We start from the raw sequence: 25,513 nt of genomic DNA on the forward strand, positions 1-25,513 counted from the left end.
AGTAAATAATTTCCACGTTCTGTGTAACAATCCAAACTAGTTCTTTCAAGGATAAGAACAAAACACAACAAGAAACTGCACTGTCTCTTTCTGAGTTGATTAGAATTTAGTGCTTTAAAGAAGCGAGGCTCTTACCTCCCCATGTTTTGGTCCCATGAATCTCACTGATATGAGGGGTACTTCATGGAACGGACCCCATTTGACCGACATGATGCGACCCCCATGCCAGGAGATGTGTTGTCACAGGAGGAGGGGCTCGTGCGGCGGGGAGCAGCCCAGCAGCCCTGAGCTGCCATTAGAGCAGCCGCAAGAGGAAGCCAGGGACTGGTTGAGAAAGGGAAGGAGGAGGGCTGAGGCCTCTTGTTTCCTTAAGACGAGCTTAACTGTTTGAATGCTGCCAGGAAAGCCAACGAGCCTGGTTACCAAGCACACAGGAAATGAAACCAAACCAATGCCCCAAAACATTGCTTGTATGGACGGTGCTGAAGATGCACGATGGAACTCTGGTCAAGGATTGAGGCCAATTTGTTAACACGAAGTTAGGCAACGCGTCTACTTAAAAACAGAATCCTCATTTTCTAAAAAGAAGTAAGCTTCCTAAGAGAACTTGTTAGCGAAGTTGCTTGCGGTAAACTGGTGAGTGGTTGTTTTCGGAAGTTTGACTTTTCTGTGTTTTAACAACTGCCAAAACACTCTATCTGTGTGCTGGGGAAACAGAAGCTGAGAGTATTTAAAGGCAAAGATGCAGGCAACAACTACACTAGAATACTACGAAGGAAAATGACTTCTCACTTTCCCAAACCTACTGCTTCAGACAAGGAATTACAATAAAAAAATCAGAACGCTCTGGACAACTGGGAACCATGCCATGATTAAGCAACCGTCACACTGCAGATGTTTAATCAGAGAATGAACGAGACAGATCATTATAGGTAACATTGACTTGAGCCTCTGCAAACACTCCTTTACTCCAGCAGGCACTTTGGTGGGTTCTGTCCTCCTTTACACAGACCACAGGAGCTAGGAGCCGGGGCCGAGCGCCTTAATTTACGTAGCATTCTAGCAGCTGTGCAGGAATCTAACTCTTGCACAGTCCAAAAATGCCTACTTCGAGTCATATTAAGAATTTGTCTACAACATTTCTAACCGTCCCCTAGTCATCTGTAAAGAGGAAAGCTTAGAAAAAAGAAACCCAGAGTGACAAGATGGTTTAGAGAGGGTGACTCGACTCCCTTCATGAAGGGGAACGTTATGCACATTCGTGTTTAAATGCTCTGTAGCAAGCAAACTCACTCAGGAGGAAACAGTGCGATCTCTCGAAGATAGTATAAGACAAAAGCAGAAACAGCCAGTCTTCCTGTCAGACTTCCTGTTTAGGCTCTCCTCTTTCAAAAAACAGTCAATATATTTGTCTAATAACTCACGCCAGGTACTGATAATTCTCGAAGGACACGTGGAGGATCAGTACTCAATTTCTCAAATCCTATATATACATTACCCAATTCTACAAGCAAAATTTATTACCCAGGAATGTGAACAATTTGGTGCCTTGTGGCTGACTTCTGGCTCCTTTGATTATTATTTAAGAGCTGTATGTTAACCCAATTTAACGTATCGACTATAATATATCTAGGTTAGTAACTATAAACTATTCTATATGAATACATATATAATAATTAATTATAAGAAAAGGAGGAATTTCTAAACCATTACTAAGAATTGGAGGTGGCAATTTAATACAATCTTCAGTAAATGTTTAAAATTTTCCTTTAAAAGAAGTAAGAACAGTTAAATTGTACAAGAGTGATAAAAGTAGATTAGATGATCTCTAATAGCATCTCTTTAAAAGATAATTTAAAAGAAGTAAAAATGTATTATTTGCATTAAAAAATTAGTGGTAACATCTATAGCAGCACTTTCAATTTTTTAACATTATAGAGAAGTAATATTATTCAATAGTTAAGAGAAACAGCAGAGTATGCATCATTATGCTATGAAAAGTTAACATCCAGTTAATTTTCACGTTATCGTTTAGAGAATAAAACATTCATATATGGTAAAGCTCCACTGTGGGCGCCCGGCACATAAAGACAAGGTATTTAATGGAACTTAACACAAAATGTATTGATTACTAGCTTCCCTGCTTCTTGCTACCTTCTGCTATGTTGACAAAAGCCGAGCTATCCCACGGGAAGTTCTAAAACAACCTTATTTAAAGTTCGCTAGTAAATTACGAAAGGTGACTCAAACTTCCTAATGTATTTGGTCACTGGGGCACTCCTGAAACACTTGATAATGTGAAACGGACTGCAATGCATGGTTACCGATTTGTAATTTTTTGAGACTTTCCATTGCTGGACACAGCACAAGCCCCCAAAGATCAAATCTTGCAGCCAAGTCTGAAAGAGGAACCAGTCTTATTGCAAAAGAGTGTTGTCATTTTTGACAAAGGACATGATCAGAGGCAAGAGGTCAAGTGATATGGTTTCTGCCAGTGCTGACAGACTCTGCTCTAACACAAATTACCTTCTCTTCTCCTGCCCTTTTCTCTTCATCCTCCGACTAGCAAACTCCAGTCCTTTGAGATAATTAAAAAAGTTAAAAAGAAAAAGATACTGTTCAGTAACAGATTCTGTTTAAGACTGAGCATGAAATGAAGAGTAGTACTTTCTGGAAGTCAGACCACAAGAGAGTTCTGCCTTAATATTATCTAGTTCTGTGACCGGAAGCACATTTCTCTGTGCTTCAGTTTGTAAAATAGAGGCTGGCATGAGGCTTGTTTAAAGGTCAGGCTCCAGTTCCTAAATCCACTCTTACACGCTGTGTGCATGTCCGTCCGCATGGTCTCATCACCGTGATCAGTGGAGCATTCACTGCGCAGCCCCGAGGGTCAACGTCACTGGGGAGATGAATGGAAAGGGGACTCTTCACTTACTGACTGTCTTCCTATTCAAAGTTCGTTTGAAGAAAAGACTCCACAGTTTAAAAACAAAATAAAAAACAAGAAAAACATTTTGAAACCATCCAAACGGATCACAAAATTTTTCCAGGGAAAGGCCATGAGCTTCAGTTCTTTCAGCTGCTTCTTAGCACCTAGCAGAATGCTGAGACCACAGAAGTCACCCACCAATACTTGGCTAATTTATATTGATCTTTCCAAGGAGGTTTTCTTTTGTGGATGCCAACCAGCGTCCACGCCAGCAGTGGTAAATAAAATAGACAAGGCTCTATTTTAAGCCTTGCTGCTAATACGTAGAATGCTGGGAAGCATTCTGCCCTTTTCAACCTTAATTCTTTTGAACTAGAAAATAAGGCTAAGTATGAAGTTAATATTTAAATAAGTGATTATTCCAGAAGCAACTTGCTAGATTCTTTGCATCTTCTCCCGTTTCTCCTGATTGCCCATTTCCGGTCCATTCTGCACACGGGCAGGAAAAATAGAGAAAACACAATTCCGGAAGCAGGTTTTGTGGAAAAATCCCTCTGAGTGATGACCAAATCTAGCATTCACTAAAAGAAAGAGCTCCTATTTACAAAACTCTGTAAAATACATTGGCTCTATTTCCTCCAGCCCACTTAAGTGAGGGCTAAGCTGCTGCTTGTGTTTTTTGGGGGTGGGGGAGGAGGAAGACGGGGAGGCGCAGTTTTACAACAATATTCTTGAGTTCAGTGTTTGTTATTTCCCTTACTTCAAGCATTTATGTACCAGTGTGTATGTATATACCCCCCTACACACGCATGCACGTGTATATATAGTGATTCTTTGGCAAGAGCTCTTTGATTTCCAGGGTTTTTTTTTCACTTCTTTCTTTCATTGGAGGTTGTGTGGAGGGTGAATGGAGTGTAGGAAGTGGGAGGCAGAAAGCTTTTCCCCACTGATGTGAAATGGAATCTGTTTTGGTTTGGCACTGGGAATCAGTATAAGAAAGTCAACTCCTTTTCTTTCTTTCTTTTCAAAATACATGGGAAGAAAGATTAGGAGAGTAGCTATCTTTATGTGGGGTTACTACAGGTGATTTTTACTTTCTTACTTTTGAACCTCTGCCCACATTCCCACAAATGAGGTACCCCACTCCTAGAAAAGGGAGATAACATCCACCTTACAAGAAGCGGAAAGGATAACATGAGATAATATATGGAAAGCTCTTAGTATATAAGAAAAACTCAATTAGTGGTACTACCTCTTGTTGCTATTTTTCCTCAAATATTAGGCTATTTCGGAGAGTATCTCTAAATTTATTTCCATGTGTCCCCATTGTTCAATTAGTTTGTGGGTGATACAGGCTGCGACTGGAGCCTACTGATGACGAACTGAGTGGTCACACGGGAATGCCACGACCGTACTTACTTTGCTCTTCTTACTGCTGGACATTTTATTCTTGATGTAGCTGAACGTACGGCTGACTTTTGTTCCCCTTATCCTTTCAAAATCCTTCTTGGAGGGGCTTGGTGGCAGGAAGCCATAGTTCTCTTCTGTTATACTAAGTAAAAACAAGGAGATTTTTAAAAAAGATTACAGAAGTTAATTTTTAAAAGTTAACACACCTTATATATAATTCTTTCTAACCCTCATTGTCAGATTTTAGCCACAACTCACAGCCAACTTATATACTCATGTGAAAATGGGAAGTGGCATAAGAGGCTCCTGAGAGGTTTTATACAATAACATCCAAGAATAGAACGTCCCACAGTGCCCATGTTCTGCTGCCAAAACCTGGCTAACTTTTCTTCTTTCAGTTATTAACATTTGACTAACAGATTTTCAGTGATCTGATGTTAATTGGGGCCTGTCAGTTGTTCATTATTTTATCTGAAATTTCTGAATCTAAAATAGCACTCAATTTACAAATGTCTTTGCATCAAACAGGTGCATGAAAAGAAACCCACACATTGATGGAATGACCGACTTGCTAATGAAGGTTGCAAACCAGGAATTTTCGTGACTGAATGCACACGCAACGTCCCTAATAGCAGAGATCACACTGTGTTTAGTTTGACAGCACACTGGACAACCAACGCCGTGGACTGGTGAGGCAGGCATACCGAGTTTTACTGCACTTCACTTTACTGCACTTGGCACATATTGCGTTTTTAAGACCTTCCACCAGCAAAAAGATCACAGCTCGCTGAAGGCTCAGATGATGGTTAGCATTTTTTAGCAATATTTTTAAATTAAGGTATGCACATTTCTTTTAGACATAATGCTACTGGCACACTTAACAGACTACAGTATAGTGTAAACATAATGTTTAATGCACTGGGAAACTATCACATTTGTGTGACCTGCTTTATTGTGGTTGCCTGGAACTGAACCCTCAATGTCTTCAAGGTGTGCCTGTACAGCCATGCAGAATTTTAGGACGGAATATACTGAATGGCAGGCAGAATTAAGGCAGAGTGTAGAAAGATTCATTTTAGGAGTTCCACACAGTCCAGATGCACCAATCCACTTGTTCAGGAAGCCTACATAAAATCTAAGTCCATCCACGATGGACACACTTGGACCTTAGCAAATTCACAAAGGTTCATTTCCTCAAGGAACGCTGGGCACTTGTGTATATAATCCATTATACAGAAAAGCAATCTATTTGTACTACTTTTCCTACGTGTTCTAGAACAGTTAGTTTAGAACCTTTCCACCGAAAAGTAGTGTCTACCTCAAGGGCCTCTGTGAGAGGGCAGACAGGAGCACAACCACGAGGGTCCTCCTCAGTAACAGAAGTCTATTTATAAAGCATTGTTTACAAAATAAAGCAGTCTGTTACCAAGATAAAGGGGAAATGGTCTAACAACCACTGCTCCAGAAAGGACAAAAAATAAATAAAATACGACAGAAGTCCAAAGACAAGTATTCATATTAAGAGACTTCTGCATCACCGAGTCATAACTGATGACTTTGTGAAAAGGAGGGCAACTTAAAAAAACTGCATGGGACGGGCTGGCCCGGTAGCATAGTGGTTAAGTTTGTGTGCTCCACTTCGGTGGCCTGGAATTTGCAGGTTTGAATCCTGGTCGTGGACCTACACACTGCTCATCAAGCCATGCTGTGGCGGCGTCCCACATACGAAATAGAGGAAGATTGCAACAGACGTTAGCTCAGGGCCAATCTTCCTCACCAAAAAAACAAAAAAAACAAAATCCCACCAAAAAAGCACACCAACTTTAAAAAAAAACAAACTGCAGGGCAAAATCAGAACACCAATTATGCTTAATTGGAATATTTAATCCCACAAGGATGAAAAGAGGAATCTAAAAATAAACAATGAGTGAAAACAGAAATCTTTTGCCTGCTTCAAGTAAAGAACCAACTCACTCACTCGGACAGAGCTGTGTACTGTATCCATGGACACAGAAGAAAATAACTTTTAATTAAAAAGGATATAGCCTTCATTAGAAAACGACTTCTAACCATTATTCCAAATTTATCACTCAAAGAAGTAAGAATCCAATGAGCTCAGTGAACTTAGTTTCCTTAAATGCCAGAAGACATTTTGGATTTCCTTCCCTTCACCTGGGGAAAAGGAGGAACGAAACAAACGTACAGTACCTCTCGGTCAGGTTGGCACTGGTGCTGTGGAATGGCCGCGAGTCTAGGAAACAAGAGCGGCAGAGGAAAAGTTAGAACAAAAGGGTCTCAACTGATGACAGAAAAAGTGCTTACAATTTTTACGATGACACAGAGAAAGCAGAAGCAGCATGTGAAAGCCAGTGGGGGGTGCCTTCTCCTCCTCAGGGTTTGGAAGAAGGAAAAATTAAACACGAAATCCTCAAATTAGAACTGGAAATAGGCAGCAACAGGGAGTGAATTTTCCATGAAAAAAAAATTTAATCCAGGATTCAAGTAACTGAACAAACCCCAAATCACTTTTTCTAAGTTCAAACAGACATCGAACATGCTTAATTCCCGTTCTTAGCAATGTTCCGTTTCCGCAGGCCATCTTTCTGAGAGGACGTGACAGGAAGAATATAAAACAGGAAAAAACTAAATGTCATACTTTGTATGCTGTTAATTTTGTTTTCATATATTTCTATACTAAAAATCCAGCTAATGGACACCTGGTATTTTCCTGAGCATTCTCGGAAATGGTTTAGGGAACGGGAGAGAGCATCAGAGCTGCTTTATAGGGTCTCGGCCCTGTCACTAATTTGGGGTGAGATCTGTGGATTTCACTTCCTCATCTCTGAAATGAGGAAGATAAAACAGACGCTAGAGTTCTTCCCAGGTTGACACTGACAAAACAAGTTTGGCAGATGCATTCTTCCTCCTTCCATCACCATGAAACCATAACCTGAAGCAGGTCATTAGAACTAAGGCTCAGTTGGGGGCCAGCCTGGTGGCACAGCGGTTAAGTGCGCACATTCCGCTTTAGCAGCCCGGGGTTTGCTGGTTCACATCCCAGGTGCGGACATGGCACCGCTTGGCAAGTCATGCTGTGGTAGGCGTCCCACATATAAAGAGGAGGAAGATGGGCACGGATGTTAGCTCAGGGCCAGTCTTCCTCAGCAAAAAAAAAAAAAAAAAAAAAAGAGGAGGACTGGCAGCAAATGTTAGCACACAGCTAATCTTCCTCAAAATAAAAAAACCAACAAGAACTAAGGCTCAGTCAGACAGCAGGGCAATAAGGAGAACAAACAGCAGGATCAGTACTACTATTTTACCTATGACTTGTGAAAGTTTGAGCTACTTTCGAGGAAAGCCTCAACCACACAGCAATAGATGGTTCCCGACTTTTAGGAGATCAGGTATAGAAATACTTTCTGTGTACGGTTCCAGGCAGACAAAGGATGCTCGGCGTAACTACCGTTATAATGCAGACAAAACACACTCCTTCTCTTTCGGGTTGGTTTCAAGGATCTCTGAGATTACTGCTAGTAAAACTAATTTGACCGAGATTTGGAGATGTTCCACTACCAGATTACCAGCATTTGAAACTCATAAACTCCCAAATTGTTCTAGATTCTGAATAGAAACGTGAAATTGTACTTATTATTAAGTAATTTAAACAGCTAACAGGTGGCATTAATGCATAAGAAACTTAAAGACGAATTCCTAGTCTTCAAGATTGCTTTCTACAGTTTTTCCTTTTACTTGAGGCTCTTTTTCTATTTCACTTCTAATGCATGGTGACAACCACCAGGTAAGAGAGAAAGATGAGCAGAGTAAGAATAAGACCTGGGAACTGTCCCTCAGCTCTGCATGATCGAGGTGTGAAATCATCAGCATTTTAACTTCAGGATGCCTTAACTTACCTAAAAAACCAAGAGCGTGGTTTAGATCAGTGGCTTTAAAACTTTTTCCACCCAAGGAGCCTTGAACGATACAGGCGGCATTAAATTCTCTCACACTGCTAGGATTCCGCTGTATACTTAAGCAATTACCTACTAAGTTACCACCCTAGTAATACGAACAAAATGAAAATAAAACCCAAAATGAAGAAAAATACCAACCAGCACACAGCCTGGCCAAAATAAGCTCCCAGCAGGTTTCTGTTGAATAAATTAAAAAGTGAACAAGTGTGTGATTGACTACTGGGAGGATCTACGACTCCCATAAGGATTTCCAAGTTTTCCACTGCTGAAAACCTTTTAATTCATTTACTGTGACCTCTTAGATGTAGTTCCGAAAGCAGTGATTGATCTACCAATGCCTCTGAAATTCCTATGTGTCACCAAGTTTTCAGAGCATCTAAGAGCAGAAAATAACCAATGTTACTTCCATGATATAATTACAGACAAAAGCAAAGGAATCTGTCATTGAAGTTCCTGCGAAGCATTATTGCAGGTAAACAGCATATTTCAACCAGACGTCTTTTTAAAGGCAAGAAATAACCTGCAGACCTAATATACTACATTCCGGAGTTACAACTACTGGAATGGGGACACGGTCAATATTTTTTAAAGTGTGTTCCACGGAACACCAGTCTCATGAGATGTTATACAGAGGCACGAACATACTGTAGTTTCATGGTTAGCAAGTCTGAGAAGCACAGTATATTGAATATGGCCTTGGAAACTGACAAAGTACACAGGAGCATTTGAAATTTGCTTTAACCCAGAGTTTTCTCAACTGATTTGGCCATAAACCAACCCCTTCTTTTTCTTCCTTCCCCCCGGCCCGCTAACCTAATTCTCACTGATATTTTTGAGTTTAAGGAACACATCCTGAGGATTGCTGGATACTCGATTCAAATGTTTTCAAGTTTCTATACTTTTACTATTTCATCATGTCGGATTAATCGAATAACCAGTGCCCTTGTGACTTTATATTAGTGGTAGAAGAAATACTCCTTTACCTCTTTTTTGCTGTGCTGACCTATTTCCAAGTGTATTACAAATCCTTTGAGATGAAACAGCCTTGAGAATTTCTGAACACTCAAAGTTGAAAGTGGATTTTCACAACTTCTCTCCTATTACAACTGGTGTAAAGTGAATATCGTGTTGTGTGGCTATTTACCAAACATCTTTTAATTTTGAAAAAAGTACTGAACATAACACCTCCATTTAAGGGAAATTAACTGAACTTTGTGTTATTGTGCCTTACACTTTCCTTTACGAACAATGCAAAACTGTTACCCTGAGCTTAATATTGCTTAAATATTAAATTTTAATATTTAGATATTAAATAATCAAATACTTAAATATTGCTGGGAAACTTAGAGTCAGCAAGTGCTAGGGAATTACAGCGTTCAATCATGTGGATATTGTCATTGAGACTCACTGAGCTATGCGAAATGAAAATTCATTATTTAAACTTTGTATTAGACACGGTTTTTCCATTAAAAGTAGCAATCTAGAACGTTTTAGAAATTTTCCACAATTGAGAACAGTGATTTTCATGACGAGGAGGAATCATTTCCTTTCCAAGTTTACTAAAGCTGAAACCTACTGGGTAGAGAATAACAGAAAAAATGGGTAGAAAAAATAAAAGTTCCAAAGGAGGGAAAGTAGGAGACAAATAAATATAGAACTCCCACCCCCTCATCCCTGGGGTCTAATCCCAAAGGAAAGGTATGTTTTAAGAAATGGTCTGAAAAGGTGAGAAGAAAAAGTTTAACATTAACTTTTAAATACCACAGATGGACCTCTAGACACCCATCCCATGAGACAAAAAAGCAAAACAAGGAAAATGTGAAGTTTTGTGAAATTAGTCTCCGTATGACAAAGGGTACAAGGTGGGAAAGGAGCACACCCTTTAGGCCTTTGAAGATATTTGTGTTCTGGGACAATATCTCGTGCCCTGGAATGAGGTCACTGGATCCGTGCAGTTAGTGTACAGAGGACAAAAAAAAGTGTTTACCCCAATTAATTTTCAAAGCAAAGCACGAAGACAATGATTTAGAAATGACGGCATGCAAGGGGATGAAAGTCCCCAACAATTTCTTAGTACGGAGCCTACAGCCTTTTCAGTGCTGGCCAGACCCCGGAGAGCAGCCAGTGGACACCACAGCGGCTTACTTACTACGCAACTCCTCATCCTCATCACTGGAATAGGAAGAGCCAAGAGAAAAGAGAGTTTTAGACTTAAGGAGGAGCGGAGAGATGCTGACGGAGAAGGAGATGCGTCTTGCCGGCTGCATCTGCTGCTGGGCTGAGAAGTGGTTAACAAGACGTTAGAGCATGCACGACAGATTATACCGGGCCAAAAGAGAGGGCATCTGAAACCCACCCAGAAATGAACCAATGTCACTGGCCCGCATGGTTCCAGGAAAGGCTGTCTAGGTGAACAACGTAATTTATTCACATTTTCATCTTTATTCCTGAACATGCGGAACTCTAACGCAACTTAAAAAATTCATCCAACGAATGCATACTTGTTAGATTATGAAAAGAAGAAGAAAATTATTTTTAATGGTCATAATTTATAGCTGGGATTTTTTTCCCTTCAAAGTGAAAACACTGGAGGAGTGGTGGTCCTCAGGCTTCCGAATTTGACTCTCTTCTCCCTCCCCCTGAATCTCTTCCTTCACTCTCACCTCCTAAAGTACAGTCTTCATACAACATACTGGTGACTCACAACTTTCTATCTGCAAGCCAGATGTCTTCTTTGAGCTTAAGAGTCATTCACCTCACTGCTCACCTGGGGGTGGATCTCTCCCCGGCGGCTCAAACTGAACAAGCACAGAAGTGAACTCTCCTTTCCTCCAGACCTGCTCCTCCCCGGCTATTTGTTTGTTTGGTGAGCGGCACCTAACATCTAACTAACTATTCAAAGTGGAAACCTGGGTACCATCCTTGAATCCCTATATACATCTCAATCGTCCTTTTGACTTTGTCTTCCAGAATTCTCTGAACATCAACTTCTCCTCTCCCACCACTGCTCTAAGCCCTGGTTCAGGCCGCCATCTGCTCTCATTTGAATCCTGCGATCGCCTTCTACGGATCTATCAGCCTCTCCTCCCTAACACTTTCTTCAGTGTGGTCTCTCAAGTATTTGAATCAATTAATTTAATTAACTTAAATCACACCACTGCCCATAGACAAGAAGCCCAAATTCTTTCAGTCCTGCTTTCCACACACTAGCTCACCTTCTTCCCTGTAAGCCTTCTCTGACGCCTCGAGTCTGATGCTGCTGTAACACCCAACGTTTCTCTCAGTTGCTGCATTTATCATTTTCTATTATATTCACCTGTCCTCTTGTCTGTCGGCCTAAGTGTGGTCAGAAAAGGAACTGTACCTGTAAGTTCATCCCTCTCCTACTGTGGTCTACCCTGGTGCCTAGCAAAGAGCAGATACTCAAATATTTATTGAATAAATAAACAAATTAATAAATAAACTGCCCCTTGTCAGGCTTTCTGGAAGCTCAACATCCGAAATTAAATGAAGGAAAAAGCCCTGGACCTGCCCAATATGAAAGCCACTCCATACCCCAGATGAACGCTGAGTGATGGCAGATTGCTGTCCACAGCCACTGCAAGTGACAGAGCTTGAAGAACTCCTGGCACAAATACATGCACGCTGGCTTTTTGGGTAGCGACAGTCCAGCACAAAAGTAAGACGTTATTTTAATGTGTGTTCTAAAGTATTTGCAAATGTGAGGCAAATTCAGGAAATAAAAATGAGCTCTGTTATTACACAAAATCTAAGAATATTCTCTTCTGTTGCCACAAGATCATGGATCATAAGGAAAAATCTACTTGTATGAATATCTAAAGAGCATTCTCAACATATATGGAAATCTCCAACATATATGAAAAGAATATGTTCTGTCAACATAGAGATGCAATTTTAGAAGTACTCAAATTAAAGTATATATACAAATAGATATACAGTTGTTCATTGCTTAATGACAGGGGTACATTCTGAGAATCATTCTGAGAAATGCGTCGTCATGCGATTTCGTCATTGTGCAGACACCATAGGGTAGACTTACATAAACCTAGACAGTAGAGCCTACTACACAACTAGCCATACGGTACTAATCTTATGGGACCATCATCATAAATGTGGGCTGTTGTTGATTCAAATGTTATTATGCACAGGACTGTGAGCGTGTGTGTATACATATATTTAATGAATATGCATATATTCCAGGCTTGGAATTTAATCAAAAGACCAAATATAAAAAGTCTGTTTGCCCGATTAACTTTTTATTCTGACATATCTGTCAATGTTATCTTCTCCAGACAGAACTACTCTAAGAAAATACATATATTCCAATAAATTCTCATCCCACTGTCCACAGTTAGACACAGAGAGAAAATAAGCCCAAAAAGTAGAGATAAAACATCCTCATTAGCATTGATGCCTAACTTTCCAGAGGCCCACCCTGATCTTTGATCACATGGATCGTTTGTCCTTTTAGATCCGCTGCATTCTAGATACGTAAATGCCACAGGTCAGCTCTCAAGACTGATTTAGCTTTCAGTCTAATCAAGCTACGCAGTCCTAAGCTGGTGTGCCCATCAAAGCACGCACAAGGAACCTGGCTAACGCACACCCCGTGAGTGCAGGTGTGAGGACGATCCCAAGGACAGGTGCCATTCGTGGACACCATTCTGTGTGATAACAAACCATGCAAAATGAAGGGGAAATGAAATCTCTTTACGAAGTCTGAGAGGTTGCAACATCTGATGGGCACCATTCCCCTTGCAACATTCCTGCCACTAATGCGCTTAGAGCTCTTCCAGGAATACAATCCAGCAGTTTCTCTACTGTTCGTAAGCATCTTCTGGGTGCCAACAATGAAAAGTTAAAAAATACAGTCCTGGAAGGGGATCGCTTGTAGTAACTGAATTATCCTGTATACGCAAAAACGAAGTCTATTAAGTTCTGTCAAGAAGCCATCTGAGTTTTCTGCAAGCTGGGAGTCTGCTCTCAGCCGCCTCTGATGCAAGAAGGAGAAACATGGTGCACACACTTCCTGGCGCAGTTCCTCTGAGAGCGGGCCTCCCCGACATTTTCCCACGATAAAGGCAGCATCAGTGCTATTCTGATTCCCTAAAACATGAGCCAGCAAGATGCGCTCATCATGCTTCCCCCATCAAGACAGCAAATCGAAGAGTTGACCCGGGACCGCTTTCCTGCCCACTGTGGTTCCTAAATAAGCTGTTGCCGGTCCGCTTTCCACCCCAGAAAGCGATACAGAAACATTTTAGTCACCACCTTTGCTCAGTATTTTCCTCCACATCAATAGATTTTTGAAACAGATCCCAGCTTAGAAATAATGCTATGAGTTTGTCTGGTTTTCTAATCTAGCAAATGACCTAACAAGACATTCCAGACAACAGCTCAGTGGACATACATTTTCAGAAATGCTCAAATGTTCACAGCTGTCAAAGACTGTGGAGGAAGCAGCTAATTTCTTTAAAGCAAAAAGACAGAATACAGGTAAAAGCTGGAAAGTAGTAAAATAAGGATGATTTTAGAAAGTATTTTGTTCCTAGGCAAGCATGCTCATACGACACAGCCACTTAATACAAGGAGAGACATCGTTCTCGTCTCTTGAGCATTGCTTAAGCTCTGCTCGGAGAAAAATGGACCCTGGGCACTGGGAACCACCTCACTCCACGATGATAACGAATGCTTCTTATAAGTCAGGAAATATGCGAAGGACTTTAATAAACTCACGTTTAAGCCTTATCACTTTATTATCCCTGTTTACTAGTTCCAGTAATTGAGGCAAAGTTTCAGGGCCCAGCCCAAGGTCACAGAGCCACCACATGTGCTTACAAGAAAGCACTGGTCAGAATTCTTTAAGCGTACCAGACACCTTAGGCTTGAAATCACCGCGTAGATTTTAATTATGATACTTTCACCTAGGAAGACCATGATCAAAGATGCATCGTGCAGAGTATGTAAGCGATTTGGAATTGCAGATTTGAGTCTGTGGCAAATCAAGAACGACCCAGCTATCCTAAGCTTCAAGGCACAGCACACAGAAGTTTCAGTCTTCTGTTCAACGGCCAGAATTTTAACATCTGCAAAAGGATTTATCATGTTCCTAGAGAAGAGTAAAAAATACAGTTGGGAAAATTCATTTAATTATACAAGGGGAGGGACCACGGAGAAAAGAGTCCTTAGTGTTAATTAGTCTTCCAATTATAGTATATGGTAATTTAGGGAAATAAGTGGGGCCAGTTAATTGATTTATGACCTATCATTGAAGCCTGCATGAAAAGTACCCTACCGGTTAGAATGAGGGTGTCCTATTTTGTTGAAAGGATCAAACGTTCTTCTTGACAGCAGTCTACTACTGATTTCAGATCCCCTCAGTGAGCTGAGCAGAAAATCTCCCAGCAACAGAAAGAAAAGCTCTCTGTGCCGGAACTCCTGGACTCTAGGATGGCGCTTTCTGGGAGCTGGCTGCATTATTTATAGTGTTTGGCTAGCAACTGAAAACACAGTCAAAAATCATCCTGCTTTTCGGAGGAAAAATAATGACGTGTTTCACGCATGAGGCAAACTATAGGAAAAAGCTCTGCCTGTGGGCCACACTCTGGTGGTTCCGGGCAGTGTTGCTAAAGGAGGAGAACCCCCCCACACGACAACACTTGCTCGTCACAGAGGGAGGCACCCAGGGCGGAAGGGTCTCACTGAGGAGTGCTTTCCTGTCTTTGAGCTCCAGCACTCCGGGCTCATCAAATCCACTAGAAACTGTTTTGTTATAATAATTTTCACTCTATAGCAGCAAAACCTCCAACCCAGAGCCAAATCAAAACAAAACCAAAACTCAAGCAAAGACAGGAAAAGCTATTTCTGTCACGGTTCTGTGAGGTCATATCTGCATTTTTAGAATAAGTCGTCATGGGGCACCTTTAGTCATACAGGCCAGATTTGTGTGTGAAGTATTAATCAGACAAAAATGAGGACAAAGTTAATAGAATCATCCATTCTGTCTTAATTCCACTGTGGAAACTGAAAAGATAAGGCCTCTAGTAAGTCATAAATTGAGACAGAACATCCCATTAATGCGGGGCAGCTACTTCTGTCCCCAACCCCTTTAAACTAAGTTATACTGGGGACACTGAAGAGACCCCAGAAACAACAGGAGACCTTATTTAATCCCTTTGCTTCAGCCTCCTGAATACATGGTCTGTCAGCAAAGGATGTATTACTCCCCCTTTAATGAGAATTTAATTCTTTATATCAAATCTCACCCTGCAACTACTCACGAAAAAAGTATTTTAAAAATAAAACAGAAAAAGGGAGATTTCTGAAAGAACAAGGTAGCTGCCTTTCCATGGCAAACATCTGGATCCAATTCAAACACGTGTATGAGCATCTTTCATTTACGAATGCCCTGTGCTTATAGACGCCAGACATCTGTACATAAGTTTCGTGGGCAGTGGATCCTACATCCGCATGCGGTTCCTCTGATCACTTTCAGATGTACCCCTCTCAGCATCTGCTTAACTAACTATGTCTTTGTCCTTTGTGAGCTGAAGACTTCTGAAGAGCTCAGTAAATTAATACTGGATAAAATCTGCACAATTGTACTGTGGTAATATAAGAGAATATCTTTGAGACATAAGAGCACTATGTCTGTAACTTACTCTCAAGTGTTTCAGGACAAACTTTGAGGGAAGTGACAGAGAGAGGGAGAGAGACTGAGAAAACAAGTGTTATGACAACATCTGGGGGCTCCAGGTGAAGAATATATGGTAATTCTTTGTACTATTTTGAGAGACTGAAATTATTTCAAAATAAAGAGTGTGTCAGGTTTAGGCCCAAGAACATTATGAGTTTAATATATTCAGGAGATTTTTGGGTAGTGAGAGGAGGGAGATCCCATGGCTGAGCTCGATGCTCTTTTGTGTTTAGTGCTGAGCCACTCATCAGAGGAAGAGGCAGACAATTCTGGAAGGTAATGTTACAGGGTCTTAAAGAGAGAAAATGATAGGAAAAGTATTTAAAGTATAATACATTTAATTAAAGAAAGTACTATACTCACTGTCCAATCCAGGATGGCTGATTGTCATTAATGAGACAGATTTTGTCAACGGAGAAGAAATGGCTGACGTACAGTAATTAAATCCCTGTTTTTTAGATCTGTGACATGCCTGTGAGGTAAAAAAGGCAAAGAACAGGTTCTAGGTACATGCTCTCATATTTCTAGACAAGCACAAACTTTACATTCTGACTCAACCTAGGAAAATAAGGCAGTGCACCAGGACGGGAACAGCACAGATTTGCAGTCAGACTTGCATTCAAGTCCGTCCCTGCAACTTGACAGCTGCTCCACTTCCGAGAAGTTACTCAGCTTTTCTGAGCCTTAGTTGTCTTGTCTGTAAAATGGGGACAATTAGAGTATTCATCCTTTACAGTAGTTTCACATCCTTCACAATATCTAATAATGTTTCAAACTTACTAAGTGCTAATAAACCTCTGCTGAACACATAATCAGATAAAAATAATTTCACTGGAATTACCAAACCACATACAGCTCTTGTTCTTTGAAAATAGAAATACCCCTTAAAGAGATAAAGCAGGATACCAGGAATATTATTCCAATGTTAAAGATTTGGAAACTGAGACACAAGTAAAAAGTGTCTCAAGATCACAAGCAGAGCAGGTGCACATCAGGAAAGAAGCCTCAGTCTCCTTCGTTTCCTCTTCTAAGATCAGACTGCTTCTACATGAACACGAGGGTGGCTGCAGTGTGATAACTTAATTCCCTCTGTAAATCCACAGCAGCTTCAAGGCTATGCAAGCCAACCAATTGCAGATGTTCCTGCAATAACACCCCTGAAAGAGAGTCAACCAGTATTTACCAGCGCACTCTAGTGATGAGGGACTCCCTGCCCTTTTGTTTTGAGAGAGCTCATACTAATTGTTAACTGACTTAATGCTCATAAACCCCTTCCCTTCATAGTAGACTGAAATTTGCCTCCTGAATTGCACATGTTGGAAGGGAAGCAACGAAAATCCGTTACTAGCATCAACTTGGCTCAGCTGCACCGAAGACCTCTGATTATTTAGAGCTTGTTCCACGTGTAACCATGGAGTCTGAGGCAAACAGTTGCTATGTTTCAAATACAACCGTGAGGTCTGAAAAATGACCTCAGTGAGAGGCAGAGACCTTCAATAGGAAGTTGGCTGCAGGCAACTTGTCCAGATCAGGGATACAAGCAGCTGAGACACCACTCCGAGGCTGCACACAAGACGAAAAACTCTGGGTAAGCAGAGTGCCAGGAAGGCTAACGCACAGCAAGGCACTCAAATGTTGACAACTTTACTCAGAAAGACCTAATTAGAAAGACATCAGTGGTAACGAACATCACTTACTAAAAGACAGGGTTAATCTGCCAAATTCCTGGAAATGTCAGTTTCAGAAAGGGTACCATAGAAACAATATTAAGAAAATTAAAATGTTCTCATTTCCTCACTAAAACTCATCTACTTCAAAGACATGGAAAGAAGCAGCAAGACTAATAGCCAGGAATTCTGAATTTAATACTGTTTAGCCAACAGACAGTTACAAGGCCCTAGGCAAGTAACTCAAATGGGCTTGAAGTTCTTACACACAACGGCCTAAGCAGAATCCAAAGGGACAGACAGTTACGTGCCGCATAACATTTTGGTCGACGATGGATCGCATATATGACGGTGGTCCTATCAGATTAGCGCCACATCGCCTAGGTGTGTTCTAGGCTATACCATCCAGGGTTGTGTAACTTTATGATGTTCGAACAACTGTACTGGCTCTTAGTCTATGATTCTGTTCACAAGTCTACAATTTTTGGTATTTTATCTGGTCTTGCAAATGACTTCCAAAGGATTCTATACACATGAAATGCAATTTATTTTTCGGACTTGCTACTTATCAGATGCTCTCAGTAGTCACCAAAGAATTATTTCTATTTTTTCCTCCCTTTTTCTGTTACCATTAGGCTGAATAAATCTAAATCATTTGCTCCAATAAATATAATCTCCATATTCTTATTATTTTTCCTAACTTTTTGTAAATCATCAGGCCAAGATGACACAGGTGCGGTGAGGGGAAAAAGGTGGCACAACTCCTTTAGGCCTTCAGTGTGATTTTCATTAGGCCCCAATTCTCTTAGGCCTTCACATGAGCATAAGTGACCCATTTGTTAGTAAGATAATCCTCCAGTGCCAAATTTACATTTGGTCCCATCATTGCTATGTAGCAGGATGTAATAAAAATTATCTTTCTACACAAAACCTCAGTCACCTATTCAAGGAATAGATTATTTAACATTTTTGTTTGTTTCATTAGAAATATTTCATAATATTTCTACCTAAAACTCCAGTCACCTATTCAAAGACAGGTATTTTAACTTTTTTAACTAGAAATGTTTCATTTGAATGCGTATCCTGGAATCCTCTCAAAAATTAATCCATGGTCTCCTTGGCCCAAGAGGGGGAGAAAGGACTGGGGGTAGTGTAGGATGCTGTAAAAGCATATAATTCAAATTTTCCACTCAAAAACTTCCCAAGGGATTGTCAAAAGTGTTGTGATACTGAAGAGCCTGAGAAGATGTGAACTAAGAAAAAGTCACTTGATTTGGTCGACAAGGAAGTCCATGACTTTCAAGACAGGCGTGTGAAGAGAGTGACAGAGGTGGACACGAGAGATCCTCAAGTGGTGAGAAAGAGAAGGCGGGGGTGTAGATGCTGTCTCAAGAACTCTGGCAGTGACAGGAGGCAGAGAAAATAAACAGTCATTTCTAGACAACGTTATAAGACAAAGAATCAGAATCTTTTTCCAGGAAGGAGCAACTTTGGATGTTTTTGAGAATTGGGAAATTTAATAATGGTATGTATTAACTTCAAGACTCATTTTACTATTGGGGTGGTAAAAGAAGTCCTCAGATAAGAAGGAAAAACTCAATTTAATATCCTGGATACTTTCCTAATTTAAAAAAGTTTGCCTTGATGGAATATTCAAATCTATGCAGATGAATGGTATTCTTCAGTATTAAGTGCTAAAAACTTGCTTTGTGCTAGAGCGAATATATTATATAATGGGTAAGTAATTATAGCTACTAGCCTTATATCAATATAAGTCTTGCCTTCTTTGTTCCTAATATGAGGAACAAAGGACATATTTAGGATATAAAATAAAGATTATTTAGGGAAATCAGCAACATACACCCATTTCATCCTTACCTGCTGATCAAACATCCTATGTTCTCTCTGGCCTGACTCCAGATCCTCTTCTGAAAGTGACATCAAAGAGTCACCCCGCTCCTCACCACTGAAGGGGTGTCTGAGCTCTCTGGTGTCTGCAGAGCTTACTTCTAGAGACGAGGCTGGCTTGTTTCCGACACCAGCTCCTCCTGTCAAGCCTTCTAGACTGAAACTGAACACAGAGCACAAGAGTTAATTTGTTCTATTTCTGAGTCTCAGAAACGAAGGAGGATACAAAAATCCCTTTAAGTTGCATTATTTCTTTGTCATCTAGCAAAACTATTTACAAGGGCATGGCACAAATGAGTGCCACCTACAGGTCTTGGTATGCTAAGAAAGAATAACTATACTTAGATTTTCTTACCTCATTATTTGATAGAATAATGTTGCATAGAATGTTGCACTATCTAAGGTCATTTTCTCCGATTTTTCTCAGTATACCATATAGACAGCCAATATTCCATATTTATCTTATTGATCTTTTATTTATGTTTTTTCCTTGATCTGATGTAATTAATCTTTGCCAGAATATAACTCTGCTAATACCAAAGAATTAAATGGCACAGAGAAAATATGAGCATAAGTAACTTTCAGAAGGCAAAGAGAGGAACTCAGACTTGCCCTTGCATCCATGAAGAGGACCTTTATAACTTCGCAGGTACGCACCCACCCCAGAAAACCCAAGTGTTACTTATGAGCATTATCATCTGTGCGCACCTGGCTGGACAACAATTAGCTGACAGTTTTCCTGAGAATTGTTAGTTGCAGACAGGCACATGTAACACCTGACAGAACAGGCTGAAAAGCTAAGTCCAGAGTTTTAACTTTTGTGTCTTGATACTGACAAAGGAAAAGAACCAATTTAGGGTTTGGTATCTAAAATGGGATCCCTGGAATAAAGATTTTGAGGTTTGCAGAGTGAAGAGCATTTTCTGGAGGCAGGAGGCTGCAGAGAGGGGTCAGCAATCTATCCTCCTCGGGGTGTAGCCAGAATAATTCATATCTGCTACAAGTGCAGTGGAAACTGCTTTAAAGTAGGAAAGCTCTCGAAATAGAGTTGCCGCTGACCGTGTCCTCAGTTACAAGCAGCTGAAACTGTATTTGAAAGTATACTGAAGCTATTTAGTTATCTCTGCTCAAACTGTACAGTTAATTGCTACAAATACTTCTTGCATGCCAGTCCAGAAGGGCTCACATTTGCTTTTTTTGTTTCGTAAATTACTTATTATGAACTGAAACCATATGCCTCTATTCTCTCTAGCTGGTAAATTAAACAATGGATTTTGTTTTCCTTATTCCAATATGACAATAGAAATCATGACTAAGTACGAGTGGATGTCTCTGTAAAGCTCATTGTCAATAACAGGGATGAGAAGACAGGCGAAGTCAAGAAGAAATTTAGTTTTCTATTGCGAATTACTTGTAAAGCCTGAGAAAACCAGATCTATGCTTACCACAGAACTTAATCCTGAAAATGTTTTAGTAATTACATCTAGCTGCTTAGTTGAGAGAATATGAAACGACGAGGAGTCTGTGAATTTGGAATCTAAAGACTGGTTGATTTGGAAGCATAATAGAAATAAGTGCATCTTATTAGCTGCCTTGCTTCTGTCATTGTTTTCCTCAGGATGTGGGAATTCCTAGGATCTGGGAATTAGGACAAGACCAAAACAAAGAGAAAAGTTGTCCATCACACCATGGAGACAAGTCTGTGCAGAAAACACCAAATCTACAGCCACTTGAGACAAACAGGCATCAAGGTACACCATCCAACTCTTAGGCTGTGCCTCTTCGATTGGATTAGTGACACCCATAGCAGAGGCAACTGAACACTGTGCTCACAGACAAAGCAGGCTGCCATATGCATTCCAGCCACACAGAAGCCAGCTCCAAGCCAAAAGCCCAGATGCCATATTTTATGGTTCCCCATTTGGCGGCTGGACATGTAACAATACCATACCTTCTGTAATTAAAGTCAGGACTCAGGGCAGCAGAGTATTGCACACCAGAGGGACACCAGCTCATACTGAGGATGACATCAATGGCAGAAACAGAAATGGAGGGAGAAGGGGAGACAAGGACGGGGTTATTGGGTTTAAAAAGAACGGGCATAGTTAGAGACAGACAGATTTATTTGATCATCAAAAAATTAGGAATGTAACACTGATTTAGAGTTTAGAAAAAGTCTAGAACAAAAACCATGGAAACTTAAAATTGTTCTGTTGATGTCCATCTAGACAACGTGTTGGAAATGACTAGGTGAGCTCTTTAGAAGGCAACAAGCTCAATCTGAAACCCAATAATTCCTTCTAGTGGACCCTGAACAAAGAGCCCACTCCACCTGCAGCCTCCTCTTTGGCGTTCTCACAGAAGTGTTTTGACCTCCACTACGGGGGACAATCTACACATCCCACTGCTCCCACGTCTCCCTTACCATAGTATCTATCACCCTTAGCTGAAAGGAATAAGGACAAACTGCACAGGGGTAGGCTTACTGAGTCTGGAGTTTTTTTCAAAAGTGTTTCCATGAAGGATCCATTTAAGACAGACAATTCACAAATCTTTCAGAATAACAACACCCAGTCAACACTCAAATCCATCTTCAAACCCTACTCACCACGCTCTTATGCTAAACATAAAGCATATAACAATGGTCACATTTCCTTCTATTTTAATGATAATGAAGATGCTTTTTTTAAAAAAAAAAAAAGGAATTCTATGGTACTGAGTTAGAAATGTGTCTTTTTAATTTTAGGTTTGTATCCATTTTCCCAAGATTAAAAAAAAACTCCATTTGATCACCTACTTCCTTGATTATCTCAGCAATGATATTTATTCCCAAGTAGCAGGGACAGAAAATCTGGGGTCAGAAATGCTAATAAGTAAATACAACTGCTAAAAAAGAATCATTTCAAAATATCAGGTACTTTATAAAGGGAAGTGACGGGTCAGGAGTTTTGACTAACAAAAGCCATCACTTAAAAATACACTGCTACTTGACATGCCTTTGCTTTTAGAAGCAGGATGAAAACAGAGCTCCTGGACAACAGTAAAACCACTCAGCTCCCTCCTGAATCGTGCAAATGGGAGACCTGCAGACACCAAAAACGCCTATCTTGATCTCATCTAATAACTCTGTTTTGGTAATAAGTGGGAGTTTTTGACAGAGAAAAGGAGACAAGGAAAATGGTGAGAGAATAAATATAAGAGCTACCCCGATGGCTCTTCTAAAAGTAAATTTTTAAAATATTATTTAAAAATAATGTAAATAGTAAAACATTTTAAATCACATTAAATTAACAGTATAAAGCTCACAAGTGCAAAAGCAAAAAGCAGAAATCCACAGCTGAGACACGTCTCTAGTCTGGTACACGAGATCAGGCTGACATCACTCACTGGCGTGAGCAGAAGTGAGCCCTGATGACACAGCTGACAAACACACAAACTCAGCAGTCCATTCTTTGAAATTATTAACTTAATTTTAAATCTCCAAACTGTTAATAAAAAGGCACATTATACCTAAATATCCAACTTCTTATTAAAAACAGAACTGTGGTAAACCAGTAACTGAATATATATTACCAAATTATCATTCATAAAAATAATCCCCTTCTTCAGATGTAAACATCTCTTTACTCTCAGAAAATGATAATGATGTGAAAGACTTGGACGAAATTTAAGATAAAGAGAATGAAGAGCAACAGAGAGACAGATAATAGCTTTTCCAAGGATCCCGGAAGGAAGCTATGGATGGTCCTACAGCAGCAGAAAAACTGCTCTTCCTTGTAGCAGAAAACTCATTTTGCAATTGAGTATTTTTGAGAGCATCCTAATTTCCTCAGTTCCTCAATTAGTGGAGGAAACATGTAATGGTTCTTTGGTTTTATTTTCAGATCTATGAAGTTCTAGCTCTAGATTTTTAAAAAAATAAATATCCTGTTCCCTCACCTTTGAATACTTGTTGGAATGTTTCAATTTTACTAGCTACGGCTTAATACAACATTTAAAATTATGCCTCAAGTCCTTCCTACAGAAATATGACTACTGGGAAAACTGTAACTGGAGACGTGATGCCGGTTGTATCTACTTGCTAACTTGGACTGCATCCAGCAACCTGTCATCCTCCAGCGTCATCACGTGCTTGTCTTTTAATAAGTTCACATTGAAGAGCTTTAATGGAGTCAGACAAACCTCTAAAGGTTTTAGATACTTCCACTGAAAAAGACATTTAACTACTGTGCCCCTGGAGAAAAACTTACCCAGAGTCATGATTATCTGAGATTCTGAGAATATCTGTATTTGAACTCAATTTTGTGTCTAAACCCCGGAATTAAAGCAAGCATCCACTTGAAAACGACGATGTGGGAAAGATCATTAATTTGCCTGCTTCCCAACAGCTTCAGCTGATAGTTAAAAATACATCTTTACAAATGTCTCCTAATATGAGAAGCTAACAGTAATCTAACCGTCGTTTTTGGATTTCTAAATTTTTTCCCAAACAATGAAAGAAAAGCTCACTAACGACTTCTGAACAATAAAAATAAAACAAAACTCAGCATTTGAACAATTTAAAGCAAATCAGCACTTATTGCAGCCTCAAAATTTTACCTGACAAAAAATAATCAAAGAACTAACAGACTGAGAGGGCCCCTGAGATGGCTGATGCCTCGTACTTACTGTAAGGATTGCTCACATCAACAATGGGATGGAAAGTGCCAGGTGCTCTAGGAATAAAGGCTCTCACCCAATTATTAAAGAATATGTTGGAAATATTGGAGGGCCTGTGTGCAAGCACACACATATTTCTAGTTCTTCCGTTTTTGTTTTTCTTGGAAAGAAAAAGTACTCCCCAAGCTCCATCAGGGAGGCACAACATAGACATTCCTTTGAATTCTCCTAGAGAAAATTGGGTGTGACCCTATTATCAAAGTGATCGGGACACCAATAAGTGAAAGACGGAAAAAAATACTAAAAAAAAATTTTTTTTTAAGATAAAAGTAGAATAGGGAAAAACTTCAGATTGGAGAAATTATTTCACATGGAATGGACATCAGCAATTAATAATTACCTATATTTTATCTGCCTGAAGCAAATGTGACATTATTTAAAAACAGACTGTTTAATAATGAATTAAGCGGAATGAGATGCTTGTTAGTATATGCTCAGAGGCAACACGGTTAGTCCATCAAGTTATTGAACTCTGTACCTTCTCCTATGAATGGGAGGTCTCCTGACAACATCCCCAAGAACTCGCATTGAACTGAAAATGAATGATGGAAGAGGTCAGTGTTGAGGTGAAACAAAATGGATACAAATGCATGAAACACACAGACATCACACTGGGAAGGGATACAATCACCAAAGAGAACAGTACAGGAAGTAAGGGAATGAAAAAATGTGCAATAAGAAAAACATCAGAACCAAAAGGGCCTGACATCTTCTGTGGAGGGCTACTTTGCTCCCTCCTTGCTCCAAGGAGTTAATCAGATGACAAGGAATGAGGCTTATTAAACTATAAAAGTAAAAGGATTGGGGGTGGGGGGGGGAAAGGCCGTTGAAAACTTTAGAAGGGTTTTCTTAAGACTTTAAAATTATGCTATGCAGATAATACTATAAGAATTAGTCTACTTAAACTGATATACTGAACTCTCATTCCATTATCTCCAGAGGTATTGGGACAGTGGTTAGTCCTTAACGCTCCTCTCAAATAGAAGATTCCATGATATTATATGGGTTGGAAATACAAATAATTTGGGTGATAAGGTTCTAGCCTTAGTTCAGTCTTACGATCACCATGTAATCTTGGGCAAACCATTTAATCTGAGCAAATCTGAGCTTTAATTTCCTCATCTGAGCTACATAATCCATAAAGTCACATCCAGCTCTGAGATCAAAGTCATGGCAGAGGGATCCATAGTAG

General features: G+C 40.0%; 1 protein-coding gene across 23 annotated transcripts in view; it reads right to left on the reverse strand.

Annotated features, from left to right (window-relative positions):
• AKAP13 (A-kinase anchoring protein 13) overlaps nucleotides 1-25,513 on the reverse strand; it is a 323,232-nt gene that overhangs the window by 50,499 nt on the left and 247,220 nt on the right. For 6 of the 23 annotated variants that reach the window (XM_070618258.1, XM_070618249.1, XM_070618250.1 and 3 more), the window contains 7 exons: nucleotides 24,800-24,853; nucleotides 21,554-21,619; nucleotides 19,573-19,765; nucleotides 16,391-16,499; nucleotides 10,460-10,588; nucleotides 6,548-6,590; nucleotides 4,349-4,481 (listed from right to left, as the gene is read on the reverse strand). In XM_070618258.1, the coding sequence (XP_070474359.1) occupies nucleotides 4,349-4,481; nucleotides 6,548-6,590; nucleotides 10,460-10,588; nucleotides 16,391-16,499; nucleotides 19,573-19,765; nucleotides 21,554-21,619; nucleotides 24,800-24,853 (727 nt within the window). The remainder of the gene's footprint in view (nucleotides 1-4,348; nucleotides 4,482-6,547; nucleotides 6,591-10,459; nucleotides 10,589-16,390; nucleotides 16,500-19,572; nucleotides 19,766-21,553; nucleotides 21,620-24,799; nucleotides 24,854-25,513) is intronic. The other 17 variants (XM_070618322.1, XM_070618317.1, XM_070618383.1 and 14 more) reach the window with 6 other exon arrangements.

Source organism: Equus przewalskii, chromosome 1 (genome assembly GCF_037783145.1).
Source record: "Equus przewalskii isolate Varuska chromosome 1, EquPr2, whole genome shotgun sequence".
Classification (NCBI taxonomy): Eukaryota; Metazoa; Chordata; class Mammalia; order Perissodactyla; family Equidae; genus Equus; species Equus przewalskii.